Source organism: Capra hircus, chromosome 13 (assembly GCF_001704415.2).
Source record: "Capra hircus breed San Clemente chromosome 13, ASM170441v1, whole genome shotgun sequence".
Classification (NCBI taxonomy): domain Eukaryota; kingdom Metazoa; phylum Chordata; class Mammalia; order Artiodactyla; family Bovidae; genus Capra; species Capra hircus.
In genome coordinates this window covers 78,290,079-78,316,441 of record NC_030820.1, presented here as the reverse complement: position 1 = coordinate 78,316,441, position 26,363 = coordinate 78,290,079, and the positions used below count along the sequence as shown (strand labels likewise).

The 26,363-nt window shown below is 56.4% G+C and overlaps 1 protein-coding gene across 1 annotated transcript in view; it reads right to left on the bottom strand.

Moving 5' to 3' along the window:
• Positions 1 to 26,363, bottom strand: part of BCAS4 (breast carcinoma amplified sequence 4) — a 59,550-nt gene that overhangs the window by 9,573 nt on the left and 23,614 nt on the right. Inside the window, exons 3-4 of the mRNA XM_018058029.1 lie at positions 22,597 to 22,698; positions 15,919 to 16,053 (exon numbers count right to left, since the gene is read on the bottom strand). Coding sequence (XP_017913518.1) covers positions 15,919 to 16,053; positions 22,597 to 22,698 — 237 coding nt within the window. The remainder of the gene's footprint in view (positions 1 to 15,918; positions 16,054 to 22,596; positions 22,699 to 26,363) is intronic.

The window sequence follows — 26,363 nt, the reverse complement described above, 5'->3', positions numbered from 1 at the left end:
AGCCCCCTCAAGGCCTCCTCAGGCCCCACCCACCTGCCCTGCCGGCCACGCCTATGTCTGCTGCAGGGCCCCAGCCTTCCAGAACACTGACAGCTGGGCAGAGTTGGAGCAGAGCCCCTCCCATCCCTCTCAAGCAGCCCCTGCGTGTCCAATCCTGCCCGCAGGGTGGGCTGGCCGGCCCCACGGTGGCCGCACGGAGCAGTGCCCCTGCCCCCCAGCCCCCGGCTCCGCCAGCCCGCTCAGCACGGCGGTGACGGGGACAGGCCTGGGGGCCCTCAGCTGGGACAGCTCCAGTGCAGGGGGGACCCCAGAAGCAGGGACGAGCTGGTGCAGGCTCGTGAGAGGCCACGCTGGCCCTGGCGGCTTCCAGAGCCCTGTGGATCCCACTTTTAGCTGGAGGAAAAGTGTTAACGTGGAAACCAGCAGAGGAGGAGCCCCCAGAAGTTCTGCCAAGACACTGGCGACCAACTGCAAACTCACACGGGGTCTGGGAGGCAAGACAGGACAGCGGGTAGACGGAGTCACGGCACGGCCCCCTTCAGAGCTGGGTCTCTGGTGGCTCCCTGACCCCTGCAGCCGTGGCCTCTCTGCCCTCCCGGGCCATCTCCTGGAGGAGGCGGGTGTCTGACCTGGGCTTTGCTTCTCATCAGCCAGCCACTGAGGCTAACTGTCTAACTACTGTGCACTTACATGTATCTGTGTTAAGTGGGCACCTGCTACATTTCAGAGACTTAAATCTGCAGATCACAAAGGCCCTTTACAGATGAGGAAACTGAGGCTTTCAGGAATCCCCTGGCAGTCCAGTGGTTAGAACTTGGTGCTTTCACTGCGTAAGGCACAGGTTCAGTCCCTGGTAAGGGAACTAAGATCCCACATGCTGTTTGGTACAGCTAAATACATAAAAGCACCCAGTAAAAGCAACGCGTGGCTCTGGAGGGGAGCCTGGAACAGAAAATGGATGAGAAGGAAAATTCTGGTGAAATCCAAAGTTCCGTGGATAACACTGGATCAGTGTGGGAGGTCTTGGTTTTAACAACTCTCCTAGGTGGTTTTCAACCCACCTGTCATGTGAGGTGACAAGAGATGGGGAGATGGAACAAGGGGAGTGCGGAAGCTCTCAGGAGTACCGTCTTTATAAAAGGTTTTCTGCAAATCTACAATTACTCAAAATAAAAAGGTCATTTAGAAATATACACACAAAGTGTACTCCCAGCAGCACACGCGAAGGGCTGAGCGCACAACACAGGTGACAAGCTATTAAACAGTCATACTAATGTCCTAATGATGACAGTGATGAAGACGGCAGCTAGACCTTCCTTCATCTCAGCCACTGCTCAGGACAGTCCTGGACAGGGGCTAGGACTGGGTATCAACCCCATTTTACTGGGATGCTGCAAGCTTAAGCTCCATGCAAAGCATGACCCTTGCAAGCGGCGGGCAGGGCGGGCCAAATGGCGTGATCTGACGCTCTGCTATCACTGTCTTGAAATTCTCAGTAAGTTGAATATTTCAGAAAACTTTTATTTGCCTATTTCTGGCCGTGCTTGGCACTCCGTGCTGTGCTCGGCCTTCTCACCACGGCGGCTCCTCTTGTCGGGGAGCTCGGGCTTCAGGGCGCGTGGGCCTCCGTCGCTGCATCACTCCGGCTCACAGCTGTGGCTCCCGGTTGCTCTGTGGCGTGTGGACCCCTCCTCCCAGCCCAGGGGCCGAGCCTGTGTCTCTGGCATTGGTAGGCGGCCTCTTTGCCACTGAGCCGCCCAGGGGAAGCCCCTCTCAGTTAAGTCCTGACAGAGCGGCCCAGGGTTTTCACCTTGCACAGCCCCCACCAATCCTGCAGCGGGCTGTGATGACAGAGCCGGATTACAAACTGGGATCTGTGTTCTCCATCCTTAGGACAGTCACACGCGGTCAGCTCCATGCACAGCGTGGCACTCCTGGTTGAGAAAACCTCACGGGGCCAAGGGTGGCTTGTGGGAGCCACGGTCGAGTTTGGGGAGGACCTCAGCGGATGGATTTGGCTGCAGCTGGGGCTGTCCCAGAACAGATCAGGTAAAAGAAGATGCTTTTCCAGGCCAGGGCACCAAACCAGCTGACCATGGCCAGTGGCCTCCCTGTCCCACTGGGGTTCTCCACGTCCATGTCCTTGAGCCCAAACCAACAGCTGGCCAGGGCCCAGCAGCTGGTCACGGTCTCATCAGAGCCATCCTTCTTTCCCTCTGATGCTGATTTTCAACAGAATCCTCGAGGCTTTGTTGGCTGACCTCGAAGGTGGTTGACTCCATGAAAGGATGTTGGAAACAGCACCAGTTAGCTCTGGGAAACAGCAAACACAGACACAATCGAACCGTTTTGTCGGCATCCCGCACGTGGGCAGCTGTTCTCCGTTAAACAAACAAGCCGTCAGGGCGAAAACCGAGGCAGCCACCAGGACCAGCAGGCACCAAGCAGCTGCCCATGGGCCCGCCTCTCACCCCTGATCTTCGCCCAGGACTGCAGGAACCTGCTGCAAGGCCGCCCCAGGCCGGCACTGGGCTCCTGCCCTCCGACCCCAGGCAGGTGGGTGGCCTGGGAGCCTCCGACGGTCACTGTCACCACACCGATCCCGTCCCTGTGGCCCCAGAGGCCCAGACACGGATCTCACAAGGCGCTTTCACAGAACTCAGCTCGCACGCTGTCCTGGTCGACGAGGACATTTTATCCATTGGGCCCCCCGAGCATGAAAAAGGACATTTTCCAAAGTCTGCAATATAACATTTGAGAGCAAGAGAAAGGAAAAGAGGGAGAGACGGAGCCTGGTGGAAACAGAGATGAACATAATTAGAGATGGGGGCTTCCCTGGTGGCTCAGTGGTAAAGAGTCCGCCTACAATGTGGGAGACCTGGGATTGTTCCCTGGGTTGGGAAGATCCCCTGGAGGAGGGCATGGCAACCCACTCCAGTGTTCTTGCCAGGAAAATCCCATAGACAGAGGAGCCTGGCGGGCTACAGTCCATGTGGCTGAAAAGAGTCGGACACGACTGAGCGACTAACCACAGCACACCGCCCAGAGATGGAGACGCGGACAAAGGGAGGTAGAAACAGGAACAAACAAGAAACAAAGGAGAGAAAAACACGAAAGAGCCAAAACAAGAGAGAGAAGATGCAGAGTCGAGAAACAGGAGAGCTCAGAAAGAGAAGAAATAGATGGGAAGGAGGAGGGAGAAGATGGGGGGGATGAGAAAATGAGAGAGAGGAGGAGATGGAAGCGCCGAAAGCCCCGGCAGGAAACGGGGGGCTGCGGGGGGCGGGGGGCTCGGGCGAGGACCAGGGAGCAGACGTGATGGGAGCTGGGGCGTCGGCCCTGGGATGCGGGGCCTCCCCAATCCCAAACCCAGGCGGTGTGCCCGGCAGGGACACAAGAAACTCCCCGAGTCACCCTACCCTAAACCCCATCCCTTTGTCCAAGAAATAATAGTATTCTGAAAGGACAAAGGCTGGTGCAGAAGACAGGGAGGTCTGGGTGCAGCGGACTCCATCTGGCCTGAGGGACAGCACCAGGCCCTTCTCTCATCTGACTCAGGACCCGGGAGAAAACTCTGGTCTCCCCCTTCCACCCAGGGGCGGTGCCCTGTCCCGGCTGCAAAGCCAGAAAGAGGAAGAGAGATTCCGGGCCACCCTCCGCCCCCTACAGCCAGCCCAGGCCTCCAGCCCCACAGCAGGGGCGTCTTCCTTCTCTTCTCTTCCGTGACTGCATCCACGGCGCCCAGGAGCGCCTGGTCCATGGCAGATGCTTAATCAGCAAGGGCACGCTCTGCCTCCAGGCTAAGCCCTCAGGCTCCTGTTGGAACCCTCCAGCCCTGAACCCCACCATCGCATCTCCAACCCTGGTTCCGCCTGCCAGCGCACCCAGAGGCCACCCTGACTCACGGCCACCTGGATGAATCTCCGGGGAATTATGCTGAGCGAGAAAAGCCGGTCCCCAAAAGTGACACGCTGTATGATTCCATTTATATAACACTTCTGAAATAGCCAAAATTTTGACATGGAGGACAGAGTGGTGGCTGCCAGGAGCTGGGGAGAGGGCCGGGGGAGGGAAGGTGAAGGTGGTCACAGAAGGACGTGAGAAGCCCCTTCGGGGCTGGGACCGTTCAGCCTGCGCTGTGGTGGAGGAGACAGGAACCTCAACAAAACAGATCTGTACAGAACAGATCCAACTGTACAGAGCTTAAAACAAGCGAGTACAGGTGAACCTGGGGAAACCCAAGGGACTTCCCTGACTTCCAGGGGTTAAGACTCCCTCTAAAGCAGGGCGGGGGGTGGTTTGGGGCTTCCCAGCTGGTGCTAGTGGTAAAGAACCCGCCTGTCAATGCAGGAAATAAGAGACGCGGGTTCCATCCCGGGTCGGGAAGATCCCCTGGAGGAGGGCATGGCAACCCACTCCAGCATTCTTGCCTGGAGAGTCTCACAGACAGAGGAGCCTGGCGGGCTACAGTCCACGGGGTCGCAGAGTCGGATACAACTGAAGCGACGGCACGCACACAATCACGCAGGAACTAGAATCCCACATGTCATGTGATGTGGCCCCAAAACCCAGGGAGATCCAAGAGCAGCAACAGATTGTATCAAGGTTGAAATCTCAGATGTGATGTTGTCCCACAGTTCTGGAAAATGTTACCATTTGGGGAAAACTGGGCAAAGTATACAAGGGCGCTTTCTATTCTATGAATTTTTATAACTGTACGTGAATCTCTTCACTGTGTCAATGAAGAACTTCAATTAAACACACACACGTTTCCCCATCTCCACTCTGGCCCCCGGTCCAGGCCCCCAGGGTCACCCTCCGGACCACCCCAGCAGTTCCAGCCTCCTGACCTCCACCCTTGCCCTTCCAGCATCTCCCTCTGTATCTCAAAACCCTCCAGGGCCCGGTCCTTGCACGGACCCCACGACCTGCTCCATCCACTTCTCCCACCTCTACCTCTGGCTCCAATGCAGCGCCCACCAGGCCTGCCACCCTGGCCCTGCCTGAGACGCCTGCACACTCCCCTCCTTACCTCCCCCAGGGCCTCACTGTGCTCCATGCCTCCTTCTCAGGGAGGCCTTCTCTGACCACCGCGTGCCTCCAGACCCGCGTCACCCACTCCCTCACCTCCTTCTCCCCCAGGGGCACTCCATATGCTACACTGGGCTACAGGCTGTTGGAGGCCGGGAACCTTCTCTGCCCTCCCCGGTTCCGAGGATCTGAACCAGCACCTGGCTCAGATAGCTGGGGGATGATAAGTACTTGTTGAATGAATGAATGAAAAAGGAGGTGGTGGGCAGAGATTTGGCATCAAAGGAGTTAAGCCTGGCCCAGGGGCTGCGGAAAAACGGGGTAAAGGGCTGGGGTTGCCCACATGGTGGCTCCTGGAGTAGCCAAGGCCTTCAGGGGAACAGAAGGGGAGATTTAAGGGGAGGAAGAGCCCAGCACAGAAGCGGATGGGCGGGCTGGCCTCCAGGCACAAGCTCTCTAGGTCTCCCGGAGCAGAAGCCCGAGGTACAAAGGGACAGCATCCAGGACAATCCCAGCAGGCCGGGCCACGCTGTCCGGCCCACCCCACCCACACACTCTCGAGAACAGCAAACCGGGGTGGGTTGGAGGCTGAGCTTCCTTTCTGGGGCCTCTTGGCGGGCCCGAGGACAAGCCGTAAAGGCTTCCCACCACCTGCCCATTGCCTCTGAAGCAGCTCAAGCCACCTTGTGGGAACGGGGATGGGAGTGAAGGCAGGGGTCACAGAGGACCTCCGATTGGCACACTTTTTTTCTAAATTGAAGGATAATTACTTTACAATACTGTGATGGGTTTCGCCATCCACGCGAACTGGCCATGGGTACACGTCTCCTCCCTTTGGAACCCCCTCTCACCTCCCTCTCCACCCCATCACTCTCGGTTGGCACAGAGCGCCAGCTCTGGCTTCCTGCGACACACATCAAACTCCCACGGCCGGTTTCACCTCTGGCAATGCACACGTTTCAGTGGCGTTCTCTCAGGTCATCCCACCCGCTCCTTCTCCCGCTGTGTCCAAAAGTCTGTTCTTTCTGTCAGTGTCTTGTTTGATGTCCTGCACATAGGACCATCTTTCTAGATTCCATATATATATACATTAATATACAATATTTGTCTTATAGAACTGACTCAAAAAAGTGTTCCTTTTTATAGCTGAGTAATATTCCATCGAGTACATGTACCACAACTTCCTTATCCGTTCACCTGTTGATGGACAGCTAGGCTGCTTCCACGTCCAAGCTATTGTAAACAGTGTGCCGTGAGCACTGGGGCACGTGTGTCTGCTTCGATTATGGTTTCCTCGGGGTATATGCCTGGTAGGGGGATTGCTGGCTCAGGTGGTAGTTTTATTCCCAGTTTTTTAAGGGGTCTCCACACTGTTCTCCTTAGTGGTGGCACCAATTTGCACTCCCACCAACAGTGTGAGGCAGTTCCCTTTTCTGCACACCCTCTCCAGCACTTACTGTCTCTCAACATCCCCTCGAAAGCCCTACTTGGAGCTGCCAGTGCTGAGAGCAAGACCCCTCCCCCTAGCACAGTAAATGAGGCCCCATTTCCAAGTTCCTCAGAGGCCAACAGCCCCTCTGTCGAGCTGTGCGGCCTTGGCCAAGTCGCTTAACCTCTCTGTGCCTCATCTGTCTCACCTGCCAAGAGGGCCAATAACAGTTTCTACCTCACAGGCTGCTTTACCCAAATCTCCCCACAGTGCTTAGAAAACAGTAACTCCTCGATGAATGCTGGGGAATTCCATTATTTATCACTGCCCTCTGAATTTTGTTTTCTTTTCAAATTGGACTATACTTGATTTTCAATGTTGGCTTCGTTTCTGCTGCACGGCGAAGTGAACTGGCTACACTGCACCTGGATCCACTTATGTTGCTGTTTTTCCCTCTTTCCTCATACAGGTCATTACAGAGCACTGAGCAGAGTCCCCTGTGCTATACAGCAGGTGCTTACTAGTTACCTATTTTACATACAGCAGGGTGTATATGTCAGTCCCAGTCTCCCAATTTATCCCTCCTCACCTCATCCCCTGGTGACCACAGATTTGTTTTCTACATCCACGACTCTACTTCTGCTTTATAAATACATTCACTTGTGCCTCACCTGTTTTTTTAGGCTCCACACGTAAGTGATATAATGATGCTTCTCTCCGTGTCTCACTTATTTCACTCAGTCTGACAGTTTCCAGGCCCGTCCATCTTGCAAACGTCAGGCCCCTCAATTTTCTTAAATGATGTCATTAGCTTGCGAACAGCTCAAGTGTACAGTTTTACAACACTGCGTTTTTTTTTTTTCAGTGTTAAATGCATTCAGGTTCAAAACATGAGTATTTCAACTAAATCACAACTGTGGAAGCCAGTTCTGGTACTGCTTTGATTTTTAATTCCCAACGACCCTCAAAACCTATCCAGCACACTTCTCAGCCCCTAACAAGCATGGCTTATCATCACCCAGGTGACCAGGCTCAATGGAGATGCTCAGGAACGCCTCCTGGCCAGACAGGGACAGATCTCTGGGGCCACACTGGGCACCGGCCCTGAGACCAGCCCCCTGGCCCACGGCCTCCCGATTCTCCCCCAGCAACGACTCCTGTCATCTGCATCCCGCCTGCCCACCACCCCTTCTCATGCACACTCCTGGGAGTGGTGCTCGGGGCCTCTGGAGCCAGGTCCAGCCAGCCAGGAGCCGCCAGACACAGGAGGGGATAGGGCAGAACTGGGCCACAGTGCTGAGACCCCCGGCCCAGATCACCAAGGGCCACCTCCCACGCGGGGCTCAGTTAGGTCCATCTCTGCCCCGGCCATCCCTGCTCTGACTCCTCACTCCATTGAAAAGCCAGGACTCCCCACTCTTCGACCAAGTTTCCCCGGTTACTTATTAGGACTCTCCAAGTAACAGGAACTTTGGCCTTGACATTACAACATGACAAGGTGCGATGGTATCAGCCGGAACAGGCACCTGGATGAATTTACTGCTTAATGAGACGTGGCTTATTTTCCCGGCACAAAGCTGACCGTGAATGGAGCCAAGTTCAAGAACTTCCCAGGCTCCTTAGGTATTAAAGGATCACATTTTCTGCAGATGCCTCAGCCCCAGCTACAGGCATCACATGGGTTCCTACACCAGGAGGGACTCACCCGCTCCATCCATCGCGTCACCTGCAACCTGCAGTCGTGGATGGGAGCTGCTGGTGCTCTGCCGGGGCCTGCCTCGCTGAGGACCGAAGTGCCATGCAGTGCCAAGCTGATACCACACACCGGGCACCGTCCCCTCCCACGGCCCTTTCCTGGCCCCTCTTCCCCCGCTTTCCGCCGCTCACAGGAGCCAGAAGCACGCATCCCACCCACAATTATCTGCTCTAACGCCCCCTCCGAGTTTACTCTCCAGGGTGAGCGTGAGCGGGGGCAGGGGCCAGTGTCATCACTTCTGCACCGGTTAGTGCCCAGCTCACCACCAATGTCACTAACAGCGCCCCCACCAGTCTCCCGCACGCTAAGCACACCTCTGCAGGACCACCCCCCGCCCCCACTGCTGCCAACTGTGGCCCTACTTATGTCCAACAAGGACCCCTGGGCTCTGAGAGCAGGAGGTGTCCTCGGTGCTGCCCAGGCAGCAGACGCAGACTGGACACAGAGCCGGCCTGCCCCTCCAGTCCCCACCGGGAGCCCACTAGGGCCCACAGCCTTTCTCTTTCCAGCTGAGGAGGGAGGGTCCCAGTGAGAGCCCTAGGGAAGCTGGACAGACGCCAAGGCTGGGGAGGGGCTGGGGAGAGGGGCAGGGTGCAGGCTTGTGTGTTGGCACAAGGAGAGACTTGGGCGGCGGGCTGGAGACCTGGGCTCCACTCCGGGTCAGGAGGACCCCTGCAAGAGGGAATGGCAACCCACCCACTCCAGTATTCTTGCCTGGACAATCCCATGGACAGAGGAGCCTGGCGGGTTACAGTCCATGGGATCACACAGAGTCAGACACGACTGAGCGACGGAACACACGGAACAGGTGGATAAACGTGAAGATGAACCAAGCCAGGGCCGACAGGGTAAGGAAAGGAGATTGGGGAGCCCAGAGGAACGCTGCCTGGGCCAATCCAGATGGCTTCCCAGAGGTGGTGACGCTCAACTTAGCCTTGAACGACAAACAGCGCCCAGCAGGGAGCAGGCAGGCTCTTCCAGGCAGGGGGCCAGCAAGAGCCAAGACCAGAGACAGTATCCACCAGGCACGGGAGGGGCCACGAGGCGGCACAGGGCTCGAAGATGCTCACGGGGGCAGCCCTGACGGCAGTGCAGTTAGGAGACAGGGCACTGTGTCCTGCCAACCACGGAGAAGTTGGGGTGCTCCCACGCGGGCCTCATCGGTGCACCCTGCCCCAAGTAAACACTCCTCTTTGTGGAAAGGAACTTCCTCCCCGCTCAAATGCTAAACAAAAATGTAACACTTAAAAAAAATCTGATTCCCAGAGCAGCCGGCCAGGAGCCCTCTGTCCCTCCTTGGCACCCTTGCCACCAAATATCTGGACTCAAACAAGATCCGTTAACGTGTGAGTGCGTGCTGAAGAGCTCGGGGACAGCGAGCCTGCTGGGGGCACTAACCCAGCCCCCCTCGCCTCCATTGCTCCGTTAATATCTGCCATCTGCTCGGCTGCATTTTTCCCCCGCCCCGCAGGGGACGACGGGGCAGAGGAGAGGCCGCTCCAGGGCCGGGAGAAGGCGCCAGGGGATCTCCTCTACCTTCTTTGTGCGGCCCCGGGATAAAGGCCCAGCCAGGCCGGGCCTCCTTCCGGGAGTCACCCCTCCAGGGGGACAGGGCACAGCGAGAGGGCGGGGCAGGGGGCCCCTGTCTCCCCAGGGCCGGGCGGGGCGGGGCGAGCTGGGGGCAGGGTGGGGGAACGGCGGGGGGGCGGGGCAGAGCCAAGCCTGGCACTGAGGCCGCCTGCAGGCGGGCGGCAGGGCAGCTCCGCCCACAGCCTCCACCACCTCCAGGGAAGCCCAGGAGGCAGCCCCGGGCCGCTGGGCAAACGTGGGCCTTGTCCGGCCCAGCTCTCCACTGCCCTCCCCCCGGACCACCCCCAGAGGGATCCGGGGGGAGGGGGCCTCCAAGGGCCATGGACGCCTTCGGAGCATCCTCTGATTAACGTTTATTAAACACCTACTAGGTGCTCAACCCAGTAGGAAACTCAAGTGCCCACAGGCAGGTAAGGACAAAGGGTGACGGGGGCCAGCTGGTGGCTCAGCGGGGCTGCTGCTCATGGGCCCACACCTCTGCTCTTTCTTTTTTATATTTTTATTTATGTTTTATTTGGCTGCACCAGGTCTCAGTCTCGGCATGTGGGATCTAGTTCCCTGACAAGTGATCAAACCTGGGCACCCTGCATTGGGAGTGCAGAGTCTTGGCCACCGGGCCACCAGGGAGGTCCCCCTTCTGTTTTCTCAAGAGAAGCCAGAGCTCTACATTCTTATATAAAATTTCCTTTTTTAGATGCTGGCAGCTAATTCAAACTAAACATGTACATATACCAAGCTGGCTGAATAACACATGTTGGTGGGGCAGGCTGGGCCCAGGGATCTCCAGTTTGCAACCTCCACCATCTAGGCTGTGGCTCCTGCACTTGGGAAGATCACAGAGCAAAGCGAGAGACCCTGAACAAGGTCAAAGCTGGGTCTATCTTGTCTCTGCTGCCTACGCTGTCTGACCCTGGGCAAGTGAACAGCCCTCTCTGAGCCTCAGTTCCCTTTCTCAGACAACACTCTTTACCTCTGGGCTGTTACGGGACGTTGAGACACGGCACAGAAAGCCCTTCGTGAAAGTACGCAACATGCTGTGTGCACTTAGCCGCTCAGCTGTCTCACTCTGCGGCCCCATGGACTGCAGCCTGCAAGGCTCCTCTGTCCATGGGATTCTCCAGGTGAGAACGCTGGAACGGGCTGCCACGGCCTCCTCCAGGGGATCTTCCCAACCCAGGGATCCAACCCAGGTCTCCCACACTGCAGGCGGATTCTTTACCATCTGAGCCACCAGGGAAGCCTAAAAGTACTCAATACAACTACTATGGTCTGGAGCTGGAGTAGACACCCCATAAAACTGCCAGCTGCTCATCCCGCTGCTGCAGAAAGCTGAGGGCCCCTGCTGGGCCTGGCGCAAAGTGGAGGAAGACACCACGAGCTTTCCCCTCATCCCTGGTCCCAAATGCCTCTGAAGCGGGGCCGGGGGTGGGGGGCCTCTGCGATACCGGCCATCAGCCCCAAATCCAGAGGTGGGGAGTGTGCTGGATGTGACCCAGGGCACAACACATTTTTTCCCCCCTCAAATGTTTAACAGTGAGAAAAATTAGTTGCTGAGTTTTAAACATTACAAGATTCATATAAAACTCCACATGCCCAGCGTGCTCCCCCAAATAGGAAAATCTGGCCCTCCTTGATCCCGTTTCTGCAAAGGCTGCTTCTGAAATTCACTACCCCTGTCATTAAGGCACGGGCTCTGCAATTCGCCGCAGTCCGCACCACTCCCTACTGCGTCACACCTGGTGGAACACACCTGTTTGTGTTACCAGATCGCCCCGTGGGCAGATGCGGGGTGAACAGGTGGGTCGGGCAGCCCCAAGTCGTGCCCAGGCCACAGTCCACCCCGGCGGCCTGCTCTGTGCCGTGTCAGGACTTGGCCCCAAGTGGTTTTGCTCTTAGCCAGACAGCCTTCCTTGGAAAACGCTATACTGTTATCCATCGGGAAATTAATCAAAATGACACCTCGTGAACAAGATGTTTTGGTTTGGCGGAAAACAAACAGTGGCTGACAACAAATTAGTGAAGCTGCTCCGTGCCTCTGGGTGCAGGCGCTGAGCAGAGGGCCTGGCGTGGTTAGGACACCATGGTGGGCGCTCGGCCGTCACCAGGACCTGGACCCGGAGGGCATGGCGACCCTTGGCATGCTCTCCACGCCCCCTCCAAGGCCACACGCCTGCAGCCCCGTCTCACTTTCACTCCCACATGTGCCTGAAACGATCTCCAGATGTGAGAGGCCCTGTGTGCGCGGGCAGGGGGGCCGCCTCCTCAGGCAGGGTCTTGGGACCAGACACATGCCGAGAGACCTGTGCACCACCCCCCGAGAGCCCCTGTTCTCTCTCCCAATCAGACAAAGGCCCTGAGACTCGGCAAGGCAAGGGTCTCAGGGAGCTCCGGGCAGAGCATGCAGGGTTTCCAGGCCAAAGAAATGCAGTCCTAACAGCTGAACTCTGAAGCTTGGAGGGCGTGCCTGTGCCCTGCTCGGCTCTCGTGGTCAAGTCTAAACAAGACAGCACTGACCCCAAATGCCAGCCTGAGCTCAGGGTAGAGGATGAGCCCTGGGAACTCCCTAAAGCAGTGCACATCTACCAAGTCACTCCCTGGCTCCCAGCCCTCCCGAGGCTCCCTGCCGCCCTTGGACTAGTGCTCGGCCCCCTCTGTGGTCCGAGACCCCTGCTTTTGTCCAGGCTGCCCCCCACCTCGTCTCCTACACCCTCCCTGGCTCCCCACATGGACTCACCACTGTTCCTCAGGACCCGAGCTCGCCCCACCCTAGGGCCTCCGGGCCCGCCTTCCCCACTGCTGGGAACATCCCTGCTTTTGACTTCAGCCTTCTCTCACTCAGCGTCCGGGTCTCAGCTTACGTGGCCCTTCCTTAGAGGTCATCCGTCAGAGCAAGCCAGGCCCTCTTTAGAAATGTCCAGTGACTGAATTTTCTGAGGATTTGGTCATTGCCTCTGTTCTCCTACTGGACATGTGCTTCCTGAAGTAAGAGGTCACAGCTCTCTCCCAAGATAACGAGGGACAGACTCAAGAAGCAGACTCCTATCGCGATGCTCGGCTGTGTGGCCCTGGCTAAGTGACTAAACCTCTCTGTGCCTCAGGTCCCTGGCCGGGATTAAAGCTAGCACCTCCCTTGTGGGGCACTGGGGCTGAGAACAGCAGCCAGCACCGCAGGGCTTGCTCTCTGTCACCACCACCACGAAACCTGCTCACCCCAGAGGGCCCAGACAGTCTGTCCTGAACCACTATTTAAAGACGCAGCTGACTTCGCAGACCCCCCAATGCTCAGAACCCTCCGTCTGAGAGTTCTGGACTCTTTCTGCTTTTTCTTCCCACTGCTTTAGTGGAGGAGGCCCTCTTCATCGTACATCAAATCGAAACCAGTTCTCTAGCAGGCAGACTGTTTCATGATCAAGCCCATGATAACCGACAGGTAAGCGATCTGAGGCCTGCAGAGGCTAAGAGACTCACCCACGGTCACACAGCAAAACAATGCCATAGCCAGAGAGAGGTGTGATTCTGAGTTAGAGGTTTATAGCATTGTAAGAATCGACATAAAACCGCCATGGAAAACTTTCCTGCTGTACAGCACGGAAACACGAACCTTTGTACCATGAAAATAGTCATGTGTGCGTTAGCACGAAGCCTGAAGCCTAGAAGCGTGTACATTTTTATGTCTGGGCACAGAGGGCTCAGGGCACCAGGCCAGCCCTCACCCAGGTCTGGGCAGTTCAAGTCGGAGGCCAAAGGCTCAGGCTTCGGGGGGAGCACGTGATGAGGAGGGACACTCAGCTGGCATCCCCGGGCTGGCCCAGGCCTCGGCCAGCACCAAGTCACACAGGCAGGGGTGCAGTGGGGCTTTCTGGCCCCACTGCTGGTGTGTTGGGAGACCCTGGCCCCGTGCCCTGCGCCCTCCCTGGCCTCGCCACTTGAGCTGCAGAGTGAGGGACAGAAAAGATGGAGAAAGGAGGCCAGGAGGGCAGGTGGCACCAGCAGAGTTAGCAGAACTGCAGACCCAGCCCCACGCCACCCCCCGCCCTCCCCAGGACGCCTGCTCCAGCAGATGGCCGAGCAGAGATGGGGGCAAACCGCCCCCAGAAAGGCCCCTGGCCAGCTCCAGGGGGTGAGCGCAGAGGGCCTCCTGCCTGGGCCCTGGAGGGAGGCCCCCCACTGATGCCCCTGACTCCGGGAGGGCCGGGGGGCAGCAATGAGCAGCCCATTTCCTTTGAGGGGGTGGGCTTCCAAAGGAGTTGGGGCAGGACCCTCAGCCCAAGAACCCCTGTCCAGCGCCAGCCCCTCATTGCATGGGGCAAGGAGGGTGAGTGGGGGCAGGAAGGCAGAATCCAGAGGGCTCCTCGCTGCCAGGGGGGGCCTGTGTGGACTCCAAGGGTGAGGGTAGTGGTCAGTGAGGCATCCACCTCGGCAGGGATGGAGGGGAACCGACTGGACACAGTGTGAAACCCTAGCTGGGTGGGTTCTTCCAGACAGAAGAAACAGGAACCTACGTGGGGGCTCTTCAAGGACCCCCACCCCAGACCACAGCTGCAGCAGTCGGAACTGGGCTCAGAGAGACCCAGCAGGACCAGGCACTGCAGTGCGCCAGCTCCGCAGGTTCAAATCGCAGCTCCACCACGTTCTGGGTGGGCAAACGGTTTGACCCTTCGGTACCTGTTTCCTCATCTGCTGACTGGCCCTCCCTCACAGGATGGGCTGTGAGATGCCAGCGGGTCTGGGCCCCAGGGCAAGCTCTTTATCTAGTAGAGCCCCTGCAGCTGGCACCCCGGGTGCAGGTGCAGCCCTGGAAACCCTCGGCTTTGCACTCGCGTGTACACACACTCACCCGCATCCCCTGGACCACACAAAGCCCTCCCGGGGCCAAGATCAACACGCCAGGGTCGCTGAATGACTCACCAGCCCTGGCTGGGACGCGTTTCCTGGAACAAGTCACCACAGGTAGGGCTAGGGGGCCCCCCGAGTCTGGCAGAGATGAGAGGGTGCAGGTCCCAGCGTGTCCGGCCACACCCCAATGGGATCCCGCAGCAGAAGTGGGCGGGGGACCCCATCGCACAGCCCCGAGGGCCTGAGTTCCAACCCCAGCACTGGCCTCAGCTGCCTGACTCTCCCCTCCAAGCCTTGCCACTAAAGGAAGACACTGGTGCCAACCGCAGAGGGAAGCCTGTGGGTTACAGAAAAAGACTGCAAGGCGCAGGGACCAGGACCCAGCAGGCCCCGCGTTAGGGCACCCGCTGCAGACAGCAGCCAGCCACGGACCTCTGCCCTCCCTCCCCCGTGGCGCTTCTGCCATCAGTGGGCAGAGCACCATGTGGCTGGGGGGCCCCTGGTCACCATATTAGTCACCATAACTTGAGGGAGGGGAGGATCAGGGAGGCTGCTCCCGACTTCACGGTCATTGGACGCATTCGTCTAGAGCAAGCACAATCCCAGAGGGCTTCTCAGAGGAGGTGACATTAACTTGGGCTCTAAAGGATCAGTAAGAATTCTGAGACCATGAACTCTGATGCCACGATCCAGCTGCTACTGGCTTTGGGCCAGTCCCTCACCTGAAGGCAAGCAGGTAAGCAGCACATAGCAGTTTTCCCACCAGTAAAAGGGGCACAGTGACCCTTCCTTTTGCATAGGGAGGAGTCCAAGGAAGTAGCAGTGTGGGAGGGAGAGGCCTTGGCCAGCTGTGGGCTCGCTGCCCCTCCCACTGTGCCCCGCCCTTCTGGTCCACTGGAGGGTGACTTGTGCCCTGGGAAGGGGAACCCCACCTGAATTCTGGAAATGGCCCTGAGCCTCAGATGCGGAAGGAAGGGCCAGGAGCTGTTTCTAACCAGCATGGGAATTCCAGACAGACCCGTGCTCAGCAAACAGCAGCCATTTACTAAATGGTGGATGAGGGGGCGGGCAGCCACGGCACCACCAATCAGGGCACACGGGGGTACCCCAGGGAGTCTGTGATGCCCCAGCCGCCTGGCCAGCCCCCCACCAGCCAGCCAGACGCCGCTTCCTGTCTGCAGAAGCCAGCCATGCCCTTTGAACTCCCGTTTCCGGTGCCCCTCTCCCGGCTCCCGCTCGGGGGTCTGGGAAGGGGCCGGGAGGTGGGGATACTCACGTTCCCGAGCGTGGGGAGGCCTGAGGAGCCCAGCCACTTCCGCAGGGCCTGCGAGAGGGCCCCGTGGTCCCGCTCGGCCTGGAGCACGTGGGCCTCCAGGAAGGAGACGTGTCGTCTGACCATCTTGACAAAGGCCTGTCGGGAGCGGAGAGACGAGATGCCACGGCTGCCTCCCTCGGCAGCCAGCAGCTACTGCCTCCAGCCTCCCTCTGGCCTGCCCCACGGGCGCCAGTCTCTGGGAGACCTTAGGCTCGCTGGTGCCTTGCTGGGAGCTCCATCAGAAACTCTGACGGTAACAGTGATGCCCCCTCCAGGGCCCCGGCCAGGCCGAGCCTCCACTCCTATCCTTTCCCCTTCTCCCACTAGTGACCCTCTGTTTAGACTATTTTACAGATAGGAGAAACCAACGGTCAGAGAGGTCTGACCACCTGCCCAAAGTCACACAGCCAGGCAGCAGCAGAGAGGGGACTCGGGCTGCACGACCTTCTTTATGAAAAATGAAGTTTTTCGAAACCGCTCTCTTTTGGTTTTTTGGTCACAGCATGCAGCTTGTGGGCTCTTGGTTCCCCAACCAGAGATCAAACCTGTGCCCCCGGCAGTGGAAGCATGTAATCCTAACCCCTGGGCCACCAGGGAATTCCCCAAAATTGCTCGGTTTAATATTTGATGAGCATTGGGGAGTCTCACACTCAGAAACCGGCAAGGGGCAGGCAGGTGACAAGCGAGTGAAACAGGCCGGGTGAGCGGAAATATGAGGCCCCTGACCGCTGGGGGCCACTCGGCCTGGGGCTCTACTGCAAAACCTCCAATATTGAGAAAAGAAAAGAGAAGGCTGGGCTCAGACCTGCTGCTCTAGAACCCAGGGTCTACCACTCACTGGTGGTATGCCTTTTGCCAGGTTACTTCATTTCTGTTACCCCCAATTTTATTATCTGTGAAGCAGGAATCATAACAGTATCAACCCTGCTGAGCAGTTTAGTGCTCAGGGCATATTAAGAGCTCAATTAATGCCAGATAATATTTAAAAAGAAAAAACAGAATATTCAGATTTCATGAAAAATGCCTAGTTTTTAACAATGTTAGCAATAAATGCCAGAGAAGGCGATGGCACCCCACTTCAGTACTCTTGCCTGGAAAATCCCATGGACAGAGGAGCCTGGTGGGCTGTAGTCCATGGGGTCTCGAAGAGTCGGACACGACTGAGTGATTTCCCTCTCACTTTTCACTTTCAGGCATTGGAGAAGGAAATGGCAACCCACTCCAGTGTTCTTGCCTGGAGAATCGCAGGGACGGGGCAGCCTGGTGGGCTGCTGTCTATGGAGTCATACAGAGTCGGACACGACTGAAGCGACTTAGCAGCAGCAACAGCAATAAATGCAGAATGTCTGAAACAAGGCTGTGTGGGCCCACTTGTTTGCGACTCCTGGTGCGCCTGTGGGCCGGGCGCACATGCGCCGGCATCTGTGCCTGCGTGTGCCCGCGTGTGCCCGCGTGTGTGTGCCTGTGTCGTGTGTCGTGTGTGCGCGCACGTGTGTTCACAAGTGTCACGTCTGTGTGCACTGCTCGTATACCCGGGAAGGCCGCCAAAGGTGGCGACTCCAGGTCCATCTCAGACAAGCCTCCCCTCTGTGGGCCTCTCTGCTTCCAAAGGAAAATGCAGAAGGTTTTCCTGCACCAGGAAGAGGCAGGAGACCCTCTCAGCACCGGGCCCCATGGGGGAGCCTCCCTTTCGCAGATGGAAAGCCCCAGGCCCACCCACCTAGCAAGGCCCAGCACCCGCTCTGCCCTCTCTCCCTGTGTCCCTCCCAGGCCTCCCTCTGGCTCCTCAAAAACTCCAGCCTCACTCTCCTCGGGGCCTTTGCAGCAGCTCCCTCCATGCCCAGGCACCTGTCTCTTCTCCACGGGTGAACCCTGCTTGTCTCCCAGGCCCTGGGTCTGCTGGGCACTCCACAGAGGGGCCTTCCCCGACCACCTAGGCTAATGTGGCCCCACCGCAGAGCTGCCCAGGCCCCATCTTCTTAGCTCTCCTCTCCCTCTCAACTTCCTGTCTGCCAGTTCAGGGTCCATCTCCTTCCAGAATGTGAGTTCTGGAAGAGCAGGTGCTGAGTCAGTGCTGTTCACAAGGCCACGACTGGGGCCTGCTCAGCTGGATGGCGGGGGCAGGAATGCATGCATGTGTGAGTGGATGAATGCACACGTATGCATGGGTGAAGGCGTGCACACGTGAATGAAGGCACACACACACGAATACTGCATGCACACGTGAATGAAGGCACACACACACGAATACTGCATGCACATATGAATGAATGCACACATGCATGAATGCACACGTATGCATGGATGAAGGCGTGCACACGTGAAGGCACACACACACGAATACTGCATGCACATGTGAATGAACGCACACGTGAATGAAGACGCGCACACACATGAATACTGCATGCACGTATGAATGAACGCACACATGCCTGAATGCACACGTGAATGAAGGCGCACACACACATGAATAATGCATGCGTGTATGAATGCATATGTGCAAGAATGCACACACAGGAATGAATGCGCACACGTATGAGTGAATGAATGAATGACTGCATCCTTGGCGAAAAGCCACTGGCTGAACCCAGGATGGCAGCACTGTTGTGTGGCTGCTGCCTCGTGGTTCTGGCAAGGGCAGAGCTGAAAGGCTCTGAATAAGCCACATCAAGTGTGTGTGCGTGTGTGGCTGTGCGTGTGTGTGTGCGCTGGGTGGAGGGGGAGACGATGAGCCCCGGGCCGGGCCGCTGCCCCTGGCCTCACCGGCCGGCACATCTGGCTGTAAAGCACAGAAGAAGTCCTGCAGTCCCTCCCTGCAGCCGATTCCAATTTTACGCTCCCTGCGTTAATGCCGCTGTGGTGGGGAGTGTGAGGGACGCGGAGGAATGTGCACTCACGAGGTCTGATCCGCCTCCAAAACGCCTGCCAGGGAGGGCAGGCCGGCCAGGCCGCGGCCAGGGAGAGGCCGAACCTGGCCAGGAAAGCTGACGGGGGCAGTGGGACGACCCTGCTGGGCACTCACACGGAGTGGGGAGGAGCAGGCACAGGAGGCGGCGGCTGGGGCCTGTGGCCACCCTTGGGAGCAGAGGTGACTTCCACGTGATTGTCTCCACAGTGAAAATGAGCCACTTTTAGTATCAGAAGCAAGGGAAGGAAGGAAGGGAAGGAGGAGGGGGAGGGGTGAGAGAGCAGGGACAGTCACATGGTCTAAAACACAGGTGTGAGTTCTGATGTGCCTGAATCCTTGTGACAAAGGCCCCCGGATTCAGAGCAGGGCCAGGGCCAGACAGGGGCCAGTGCCCAGCACTGAGGAGGGGTCTGGAGCAGACTTCTGTAATCCCAGCTCTGCCACTCGCCAGCTATGTGACCCCGGGCAAGTCCCATCACCTCTCTGTGCTGTAGCCACTCTATAGAACAGGACCAATACCAGGACTTCGCTCTGCTGCAAAGGGTAGGCAAGCTCTTTCATCTAAAGCATGTGGAGTCCCTGGCTCACAGCAGTGGCTCAGTAATTTCATTTTTTCTGGCCTAAGAGGTTCTGAAGCCTCCCGGCCCTCAGCGGGTCACAGTGATATGGGAGCAGAGTGGTCCTGGGCTCCCTGGAGCCCCCAGCTAGCTAGGCAGTGATGAGCAAGCACTGGATCCCAGCTCTCAGCCTGTGGGCACCCCGCAGTGACAGCCTGTCCTCCCTGAGCACCTGCAGGATGCTAGGGGCCAGCCTCACACCCTCACGATGACACACCCCACCTAGAGGGGGAAACTGACGTGAGAGCAGAGTGAGTGACCCGCAGCGCAGACTCAGGACATCCCTGGTGGCTCGGTGGATAAGGCTCTGCGCTCCCAGAGCAGCGGGCACAGCTCTGATCCCTGGTCAGGCTACTAAGATTCCACATGGCGCAGTCAAAAAAAAACCCCAAAACAAAAAACAGTCTCCAAGGGGCAGATCTGAGCCCTAGGCAGTCTAGCTCTGGAATCCATCTGCCTCAGCACAACGCTGGGTTCTGATCAGGTCCTATGTCTTATATCGCATGTAGCTCAGCAGGAAATACAGAGTCTCCCATTTGCCTTGAAATCCATGACCCTCTTGGACCAACGTAGTTCTTCTTCTTTTTAACTAGGGCCCAGTTGCATAGAAATTTCTCTCTGCTCTAAGGAAAACAGCAGCCCAGGGGGCTGACAGGAAGCAAATGCCACCAGGCCTCAATGGTAGCAGACTCTAGGTCAGAGTGGGGACTGCGGTGGCCTGAAGATTCACACCTCATGGGAGGGGAGAGCTGCGTCTCAGCTCCAGCTGTTCCCAGAGGACAAGGAGGAGTGGCTTGGGGTCGGTCTTCTCATCCCTGGCTGCCCAGGGCAGGCCTGGACCCTGCTGGCACCTCCCAGGCGCCTGCGGCTCAGTTTCTCCAGCCCCGCGCTCTGGTCATCACCGCCCCCCCCCCACCCCCCCGTCGCCTCGTAACCTGGTCTTCCTAGATCCTTCTGGTCCGGCATCTCCTTGCTGCCCGGAGCCCAGAGCCTCCGACCGCCGAGCCTCCACCCCGGCTGTGCCCCCCCAGCCACGCCCCCACCCAACACAGCTCCTTCCACTCACCTTCCAGGGCCTATAGCGTTCACTGCCTGTTCCCTACTGCCCTCCAAAGCACGCGCCTCTGAAGTCACCCTTGGTGAATGTGGGCAGCAGAGTAATGACCCCACCCAAAGGTCCCCAGCCTCATTCCCAGAGCCTGTGAACATATCACCTTCCATGGCCAAAGGGACTCGGCAGGTGTGGAAAAGATCCTGAGCTAGGGAGACTGTCCTGGTAATCACGGGGGTCCTTGTAAGACAGAATCAGGAGACTCAGAGGAGGACAGAGCCTGGAAGATGCTGTGCTGTGGCTCTGAAGTTGGAGGAAGGCGCCACGAGCTGGGAGACGCAAGCTAGCAAAGGCCAGGATGGGAATTCTCCCCCAGAGGGAGCCGGCCCTGCTGACTCCTGCTGCCACAGTTCAGACTTCTGACCTCTAGAGCTATAAGATACTAAATTCATGCTGTTTTAAGCCACTCTGTTTGTGGCAACTTATCACAGCAGCCCCAGGAAACATAGTGGTCACACTCTGTTGCTGCTTCTCCTGGCGGGAACCACAGCCTTGAACTCTGTCTTTCGCACTGTCAGGGCCCGCAGCGGCATCTAGTAGGTCCTCAGTAAGCGTTAGAAGACTGAATACTAAGGGGAAAATGGGGCTCGAGTGGTGGGGTGGCCCAAGAAAGGCAAGAACCAGGGCTGCGCATCTTTGCGTTTTTCTGTCCTCCTTCAAACGTGTGGGATAAAATTCAAATGAATCAGCTATTCCAAGGGCAAAGTTTTAATTATATTCTTGCCTCCTTCTCTGCTGACAAGAATGTTAATTCTCTGCGAACTCCAGGGCCCACTGCTGGCTCCCTTCCTGGGCAGACTGGAGGGGCTCACATCCAGTCCAGGCCACCTCTGCTACCCTGCAGGCTCTTCCAGCCTCCTGGTCTTTCACTGCGCAAGGAGCCAGGAGCCTGACCCAAGGGCCCCAGTTTGAGGAAAAGCCTGGGCTCTCGTGGATGTGAGCGGAAGCCCCCGCTTCCTGGAATCAGCTGTGTGATCCCTGGGAAGTGGGTGACCTCGCGGAAGTCCTGCTCTCCTCTGGGAGACGGGAAGGGGAGGGTGCAGACTCACAGTGCAGCCAGGAGGCAATGAGACACCACGCACCTTGGCCCGGTGCCCACACAGATAAAAGGCAGGTGAGCAGTGAGGCAATAGGGTGGGGAGGGGGGCGACTGTGGTGAAATACGGAGCGCCACCCTGTCTGAGGGGCAGCTGTACCAGTTCCACCAGAATGCAGCCTAGGGGGCGGAAAGGTTGAGTTTCTCAACCTGGGTCATCTTCACGTGGGCGTTTACGCGTGTGTGCGCTCAGTCGCTTCAGTTGTGTCTGGCTCTTTGCAACCCCATGGACTGTATGTAGCCCACCAGGCTCCTCTGTCCATGGGATTCTCCAGGCAAGAGTACTGGAGCGGGTTGCCACGCCCTCTGCCAGGGAATCTTCCCAACCCAGGGATCGAACCTGCGTCTCCTGCGACTCTTGCATTGCAGGCAGATTCTTTACCGCTGAGCCACCGGGGAAGCCCCCACGGGGGTTGATACATGTTAAAATTCACTGAAGTGTACACTTATGATGTGTACACTTTATGTATTTATACCTTAAAACGTAAACAAACTATTTAAAGAAATACAGGCCCAGAGTTCTGAGAACATCTAAATTTCCAAAAGCCGCTTAGGGATGTCTCTTGCGTTCCAGCGGTTAGGACTCCGCACTTTCACAACCGTGGCTCAGGTTCAATCCCTGGTCTCACAAGCTGTGTGGCAAGGCCAAAAATAAATAAATAACAAAAAGCAGCTTGAAATTCAGGTTTTTATAGAAAGCACCTCAATTTTAAAATGAGATTCTTTATATAAATTCATATTTTTTTATATTTTAAAAATACCACGTAGGCCCCTTTTTGCCACCCACCCCCTCCACTGGGTTTAAGGCCTAACACTATCAACGCCAGATCAGCATCTTGGGAGAGAGGACGGAAGAGCCAGAACAAGTCCACAGACTCACAAAGAAAGTTAATTACCCCGTACTCACATCCAGCTGGTCCACTTTGGCATAGATGCCACGCATTTCCACCACCTTGGCCTTAAGGAGAGGAATGTTTTCTTCCAGGATCTGTGAGGTGTCGCTCCTGATCTGCAGGGAACAGGACAGCTCATGAGCCCTCTGCCCCGGCCCCTGCTTCAGCCCACTCAAGGTGTGGCCAGGCTCTGTAGAGACCTTGCCAACTGTCGAGACAGCGAGTGCCACCCTGCCCAGGGACAGGCCCAGGAATGACCCAGAGTCCCAGGTGGGGACGATGTCACTGCCCCTGGGGACCCAGACTCAACCAGGTATGATTTACTGAGCTACAAATCAATTGGGCTTCCCTGGTGGCTCAGATAGCAAAGAATCTACTTGCAATGCAGGAGACTCAGTTTCGATCCATGGGTTGGGAAGATCCCCTGGAGAAGGGAATTAATTGTCCCCTGCAAACAGCTAAAACAGCACCAGCTTCAAACTAAGTATCTTTATTTTATTAACCACTGAACTGGACCAAATGGAAAGAATAAAAATCTTTCCCCTAAATTAAAGTTGAGCAAAGTCGAGTTTTTGTTCCACTGAAACTAATACTGGAGTGGGTTGCCATTCCCTTTTCTGAGGGATCTTCCTGACCCAGGGGTCAAACTCAGGTCTCCTGCATTACAGGCAGATTCTTTACTGTCTGAGCCACTGGGGAAACCCTAATGAGAAGAGCTAATAATACTCATTAACATTAATAATGATAACCACAAATCTTTCTATCACGGTGCTTCACCTGTGGCCACTGTGTGAAGTATTTCCTGCATATCATGCAACTCACTTAAGTTTCTGCTTCGAAGGACCCCAAAAGTGACTGTGAAGTTTGGGAAGTTATATCTTTCTCTTGATCACTGACATTAGACACTTAAGCCTCCATTTTCCTTCAGAGCCAAGAGGACAAGTCTAATCCTTAAGTGGTGTGTGTGTGTGTTAGAGAGACACAATTTCCATGTTACCACGACCTCATCATACAGAGAGGCAGTATACATATGACTCGCAGGTGCTAAGGAGCATCCAGATCCTCTGGAGGAAGCCTAATGCTGATTACCAGGCCCTTCCAAGTGTGGTCTAGCTTGCGTGGGGTCAGCTGGCAACCCGTTTTCAGCCAAGCTCCAAGGCTATGCTGGAGCTTCTGCAGGCACCTGCATTTATCAGCTGGAGTAGGGAAAAGTGTTCCCTTGTTCTCCCAGGCTGAATGTCTAGAGAGAAGTCTCTCCCTCAGCAAGACTAGTTCAGTTCAGTTCAGTCGCTCAGTCATGTCCGACTCTTTTCGACCCCATAGACTGCAGCATGCCAGGCTTCCCGGTCCATCACCAACTCCCAGAGCTTGCTCAAACTTATGTCCATTGAGTTGGTGATTTCATCCACCCTTCTCGTCCCACCTTCAATCTTTCCCAGCATCAGGGTCTTTTCTAATGAGTCAGTTCTTTGCATCTGGTAGCCAAAGTATTGGAGTTTCAGCTTCAGCATCAGTCCTTCCAGTGAATGTTCAGGACTGATTTCCTTTAGGATGGACTGGTTGGATCTCCTTGCAGTCCAACGGACTCTCGAGAGTCTTCTCCAACACCACAGTTCAAAAGCATCAATTCTCTGGCACTCAGCTTTCTTTATAGTCCAATTCTCACACCCATACATGACTACTGGAAAAACCATAGCTTTGACTAGATGGACTTTTGTCAGCAAACAAGGCTAAGCTCAGGAGAAATTGCTAAGATACAACGAAGAACAGGAAACTCATTGCAATCAGGAGCACCGGGATCAAAGGCAGATCTTTTTTTTTCCTGCTGATTTCTAAAGAGGGGAAACACGTGAGCATCAGGAGGGATTGGTCCTAGCAACCCATGGGGTGAAGGGAACATGGCAGAGAGGAGATTCAGGGACCGCTCCCTGCCTTCCTCCGGATCTGCAGGAACTGGAGGGTCGAGGATCTGTGGGTGGAGCAGGAAGACCCCTCTCTGCAGAGGCCTCTCCACTGGCTGAGAATGAGGGCAGCGGGGAGCTGTCCACTCCTGCCTGGAAGGCAGCCTGCAGGTCCTTGAGGAGGAAATGGAGGGTGTCTGAAACAACCCCAAGCCCTCCCCTGGGCTGCCCAGGAAGGTGGGGACCAACAGGCAAACACCAGGGAGGCCGGGACAGCAACACCCAGGAGCATTCATCACGTGAATGACGAAGAGCAGGAACTGTTCACCCTTCAACCGCGTTGCACAGGTGATGAAGCAGAAAAACCACGTCATCTAGGCAAGGCCACAAAGCTACAAAGTGGGAGATGGTGAATCCTTCGGGTCTGAGGCCACCCGCTAATACCAGACGTCTGCAGATGTGTTCCAGTGGGCCCATGAAGAGCCAGCCTGTGTCGCGATTAAAGCTCCAGAAGTACCACCAAGCTAGGTGCTGAGATCTAAAGTTGCAGGCATTCCCCTTGGAAACTCAGATTTCTAGCTTCTTGTGAAAAACTAGAGGCCCCAGCCACACTGAGCCCATGTTCCATGTGGCAAAAATCAGCTGGAGCTGGATGACAATGGCCTCCTTGGGTTAACCACAGTCCCCACCACTCCCTGAAGTCTCCCCAGCATGGCGTCCGTGGCCACATCCTACACTGTTTCATGTTCTAGGGGAGCGGGAGGAAAGGAACACATTTCTTTTCTTACGTCCAACCCACTTCACATCATCACATCACAGCCATGTGAGTTCATGCTTGGGCCTACTGCTCAGAAGAACAAAGAGGGCAGGGAAGAATCAGTGCTTTCTGAGCCTCTGCTGGGACGAACCTCCAGCCAGGATTACAGACCTGGGAGCCTGTCATCTCCACTCCCCAGAGCTGGTCTCTGGAGCCCAGAAGTCTGGGCAGCGGATGCAGGGGGTTATCACAGAGCAAACGCGGCTGTCCTGGACGACGCAGGGCCCAGAAAGGAGAGCCAAATGCACTTGACCTAAGAACACACGCCAACGCCAAATGCAAGTGCTGGGCCAAGGCCAACAGGAAGTTTTCTCCGCTTACGTGAGAGAGGGGAGAGTCCGCTCCCTGCCAGAAGGTGGGCCCAAGGCCACTGGGGTTTCGGAGGGCCCAGACAAGCTGTCCAAGCCCCCGAGGGCACTGAGCTGAGCAGCCTCACAAATCTAGTTTCTGTGGATAAACTCACTGGTGACCCTCTGGTGCTTTGAAATTGATGATGCCGATGACCTCAGTAGATACTATTCATGGGTCACTTAAGACATAGTAGGCACTGTGCTGAACGATTATTGAGTGCAAATGATATACAGTAAAGAGCTCAGGCCTTAGCCAAACAGCTTGATAAACTGGTACATGTGTTTACACCTGTGGAACCAGACCATTGCATAGAACACCCCTTGCTCTATAAGACTCCCTCTAGCCTCCTCCCAGTCATGACCACCCTTCCAAAGCTAACCTCTGTCTGACTTCCATCACAGGGACTGGTTCTGCCTGTTTTTGAACTTCAGATTACAGAGCTCCACACAGGAAGTACTCCTGTGTCCAGCTTCTTTCTCTCACCAGCATGTCTGTGAGAATCACCCGTGTTGTTGTATACAGCTGGTCATTCTCTCCCAGGGCCGTGCATCCCAGTGTATGAATAAACAACAGGTTATTTACTCAAATCTATTTTTCAGCAATGCCACAAGGTTTGTGGGATCCTAGTTCCCCAACCAGAGATTAAACCCGAGCCCTTGGCCGTGAGAGCACCGGGTCCTAACCTTTGGACTGCCAGGGAATTCCCTATTTA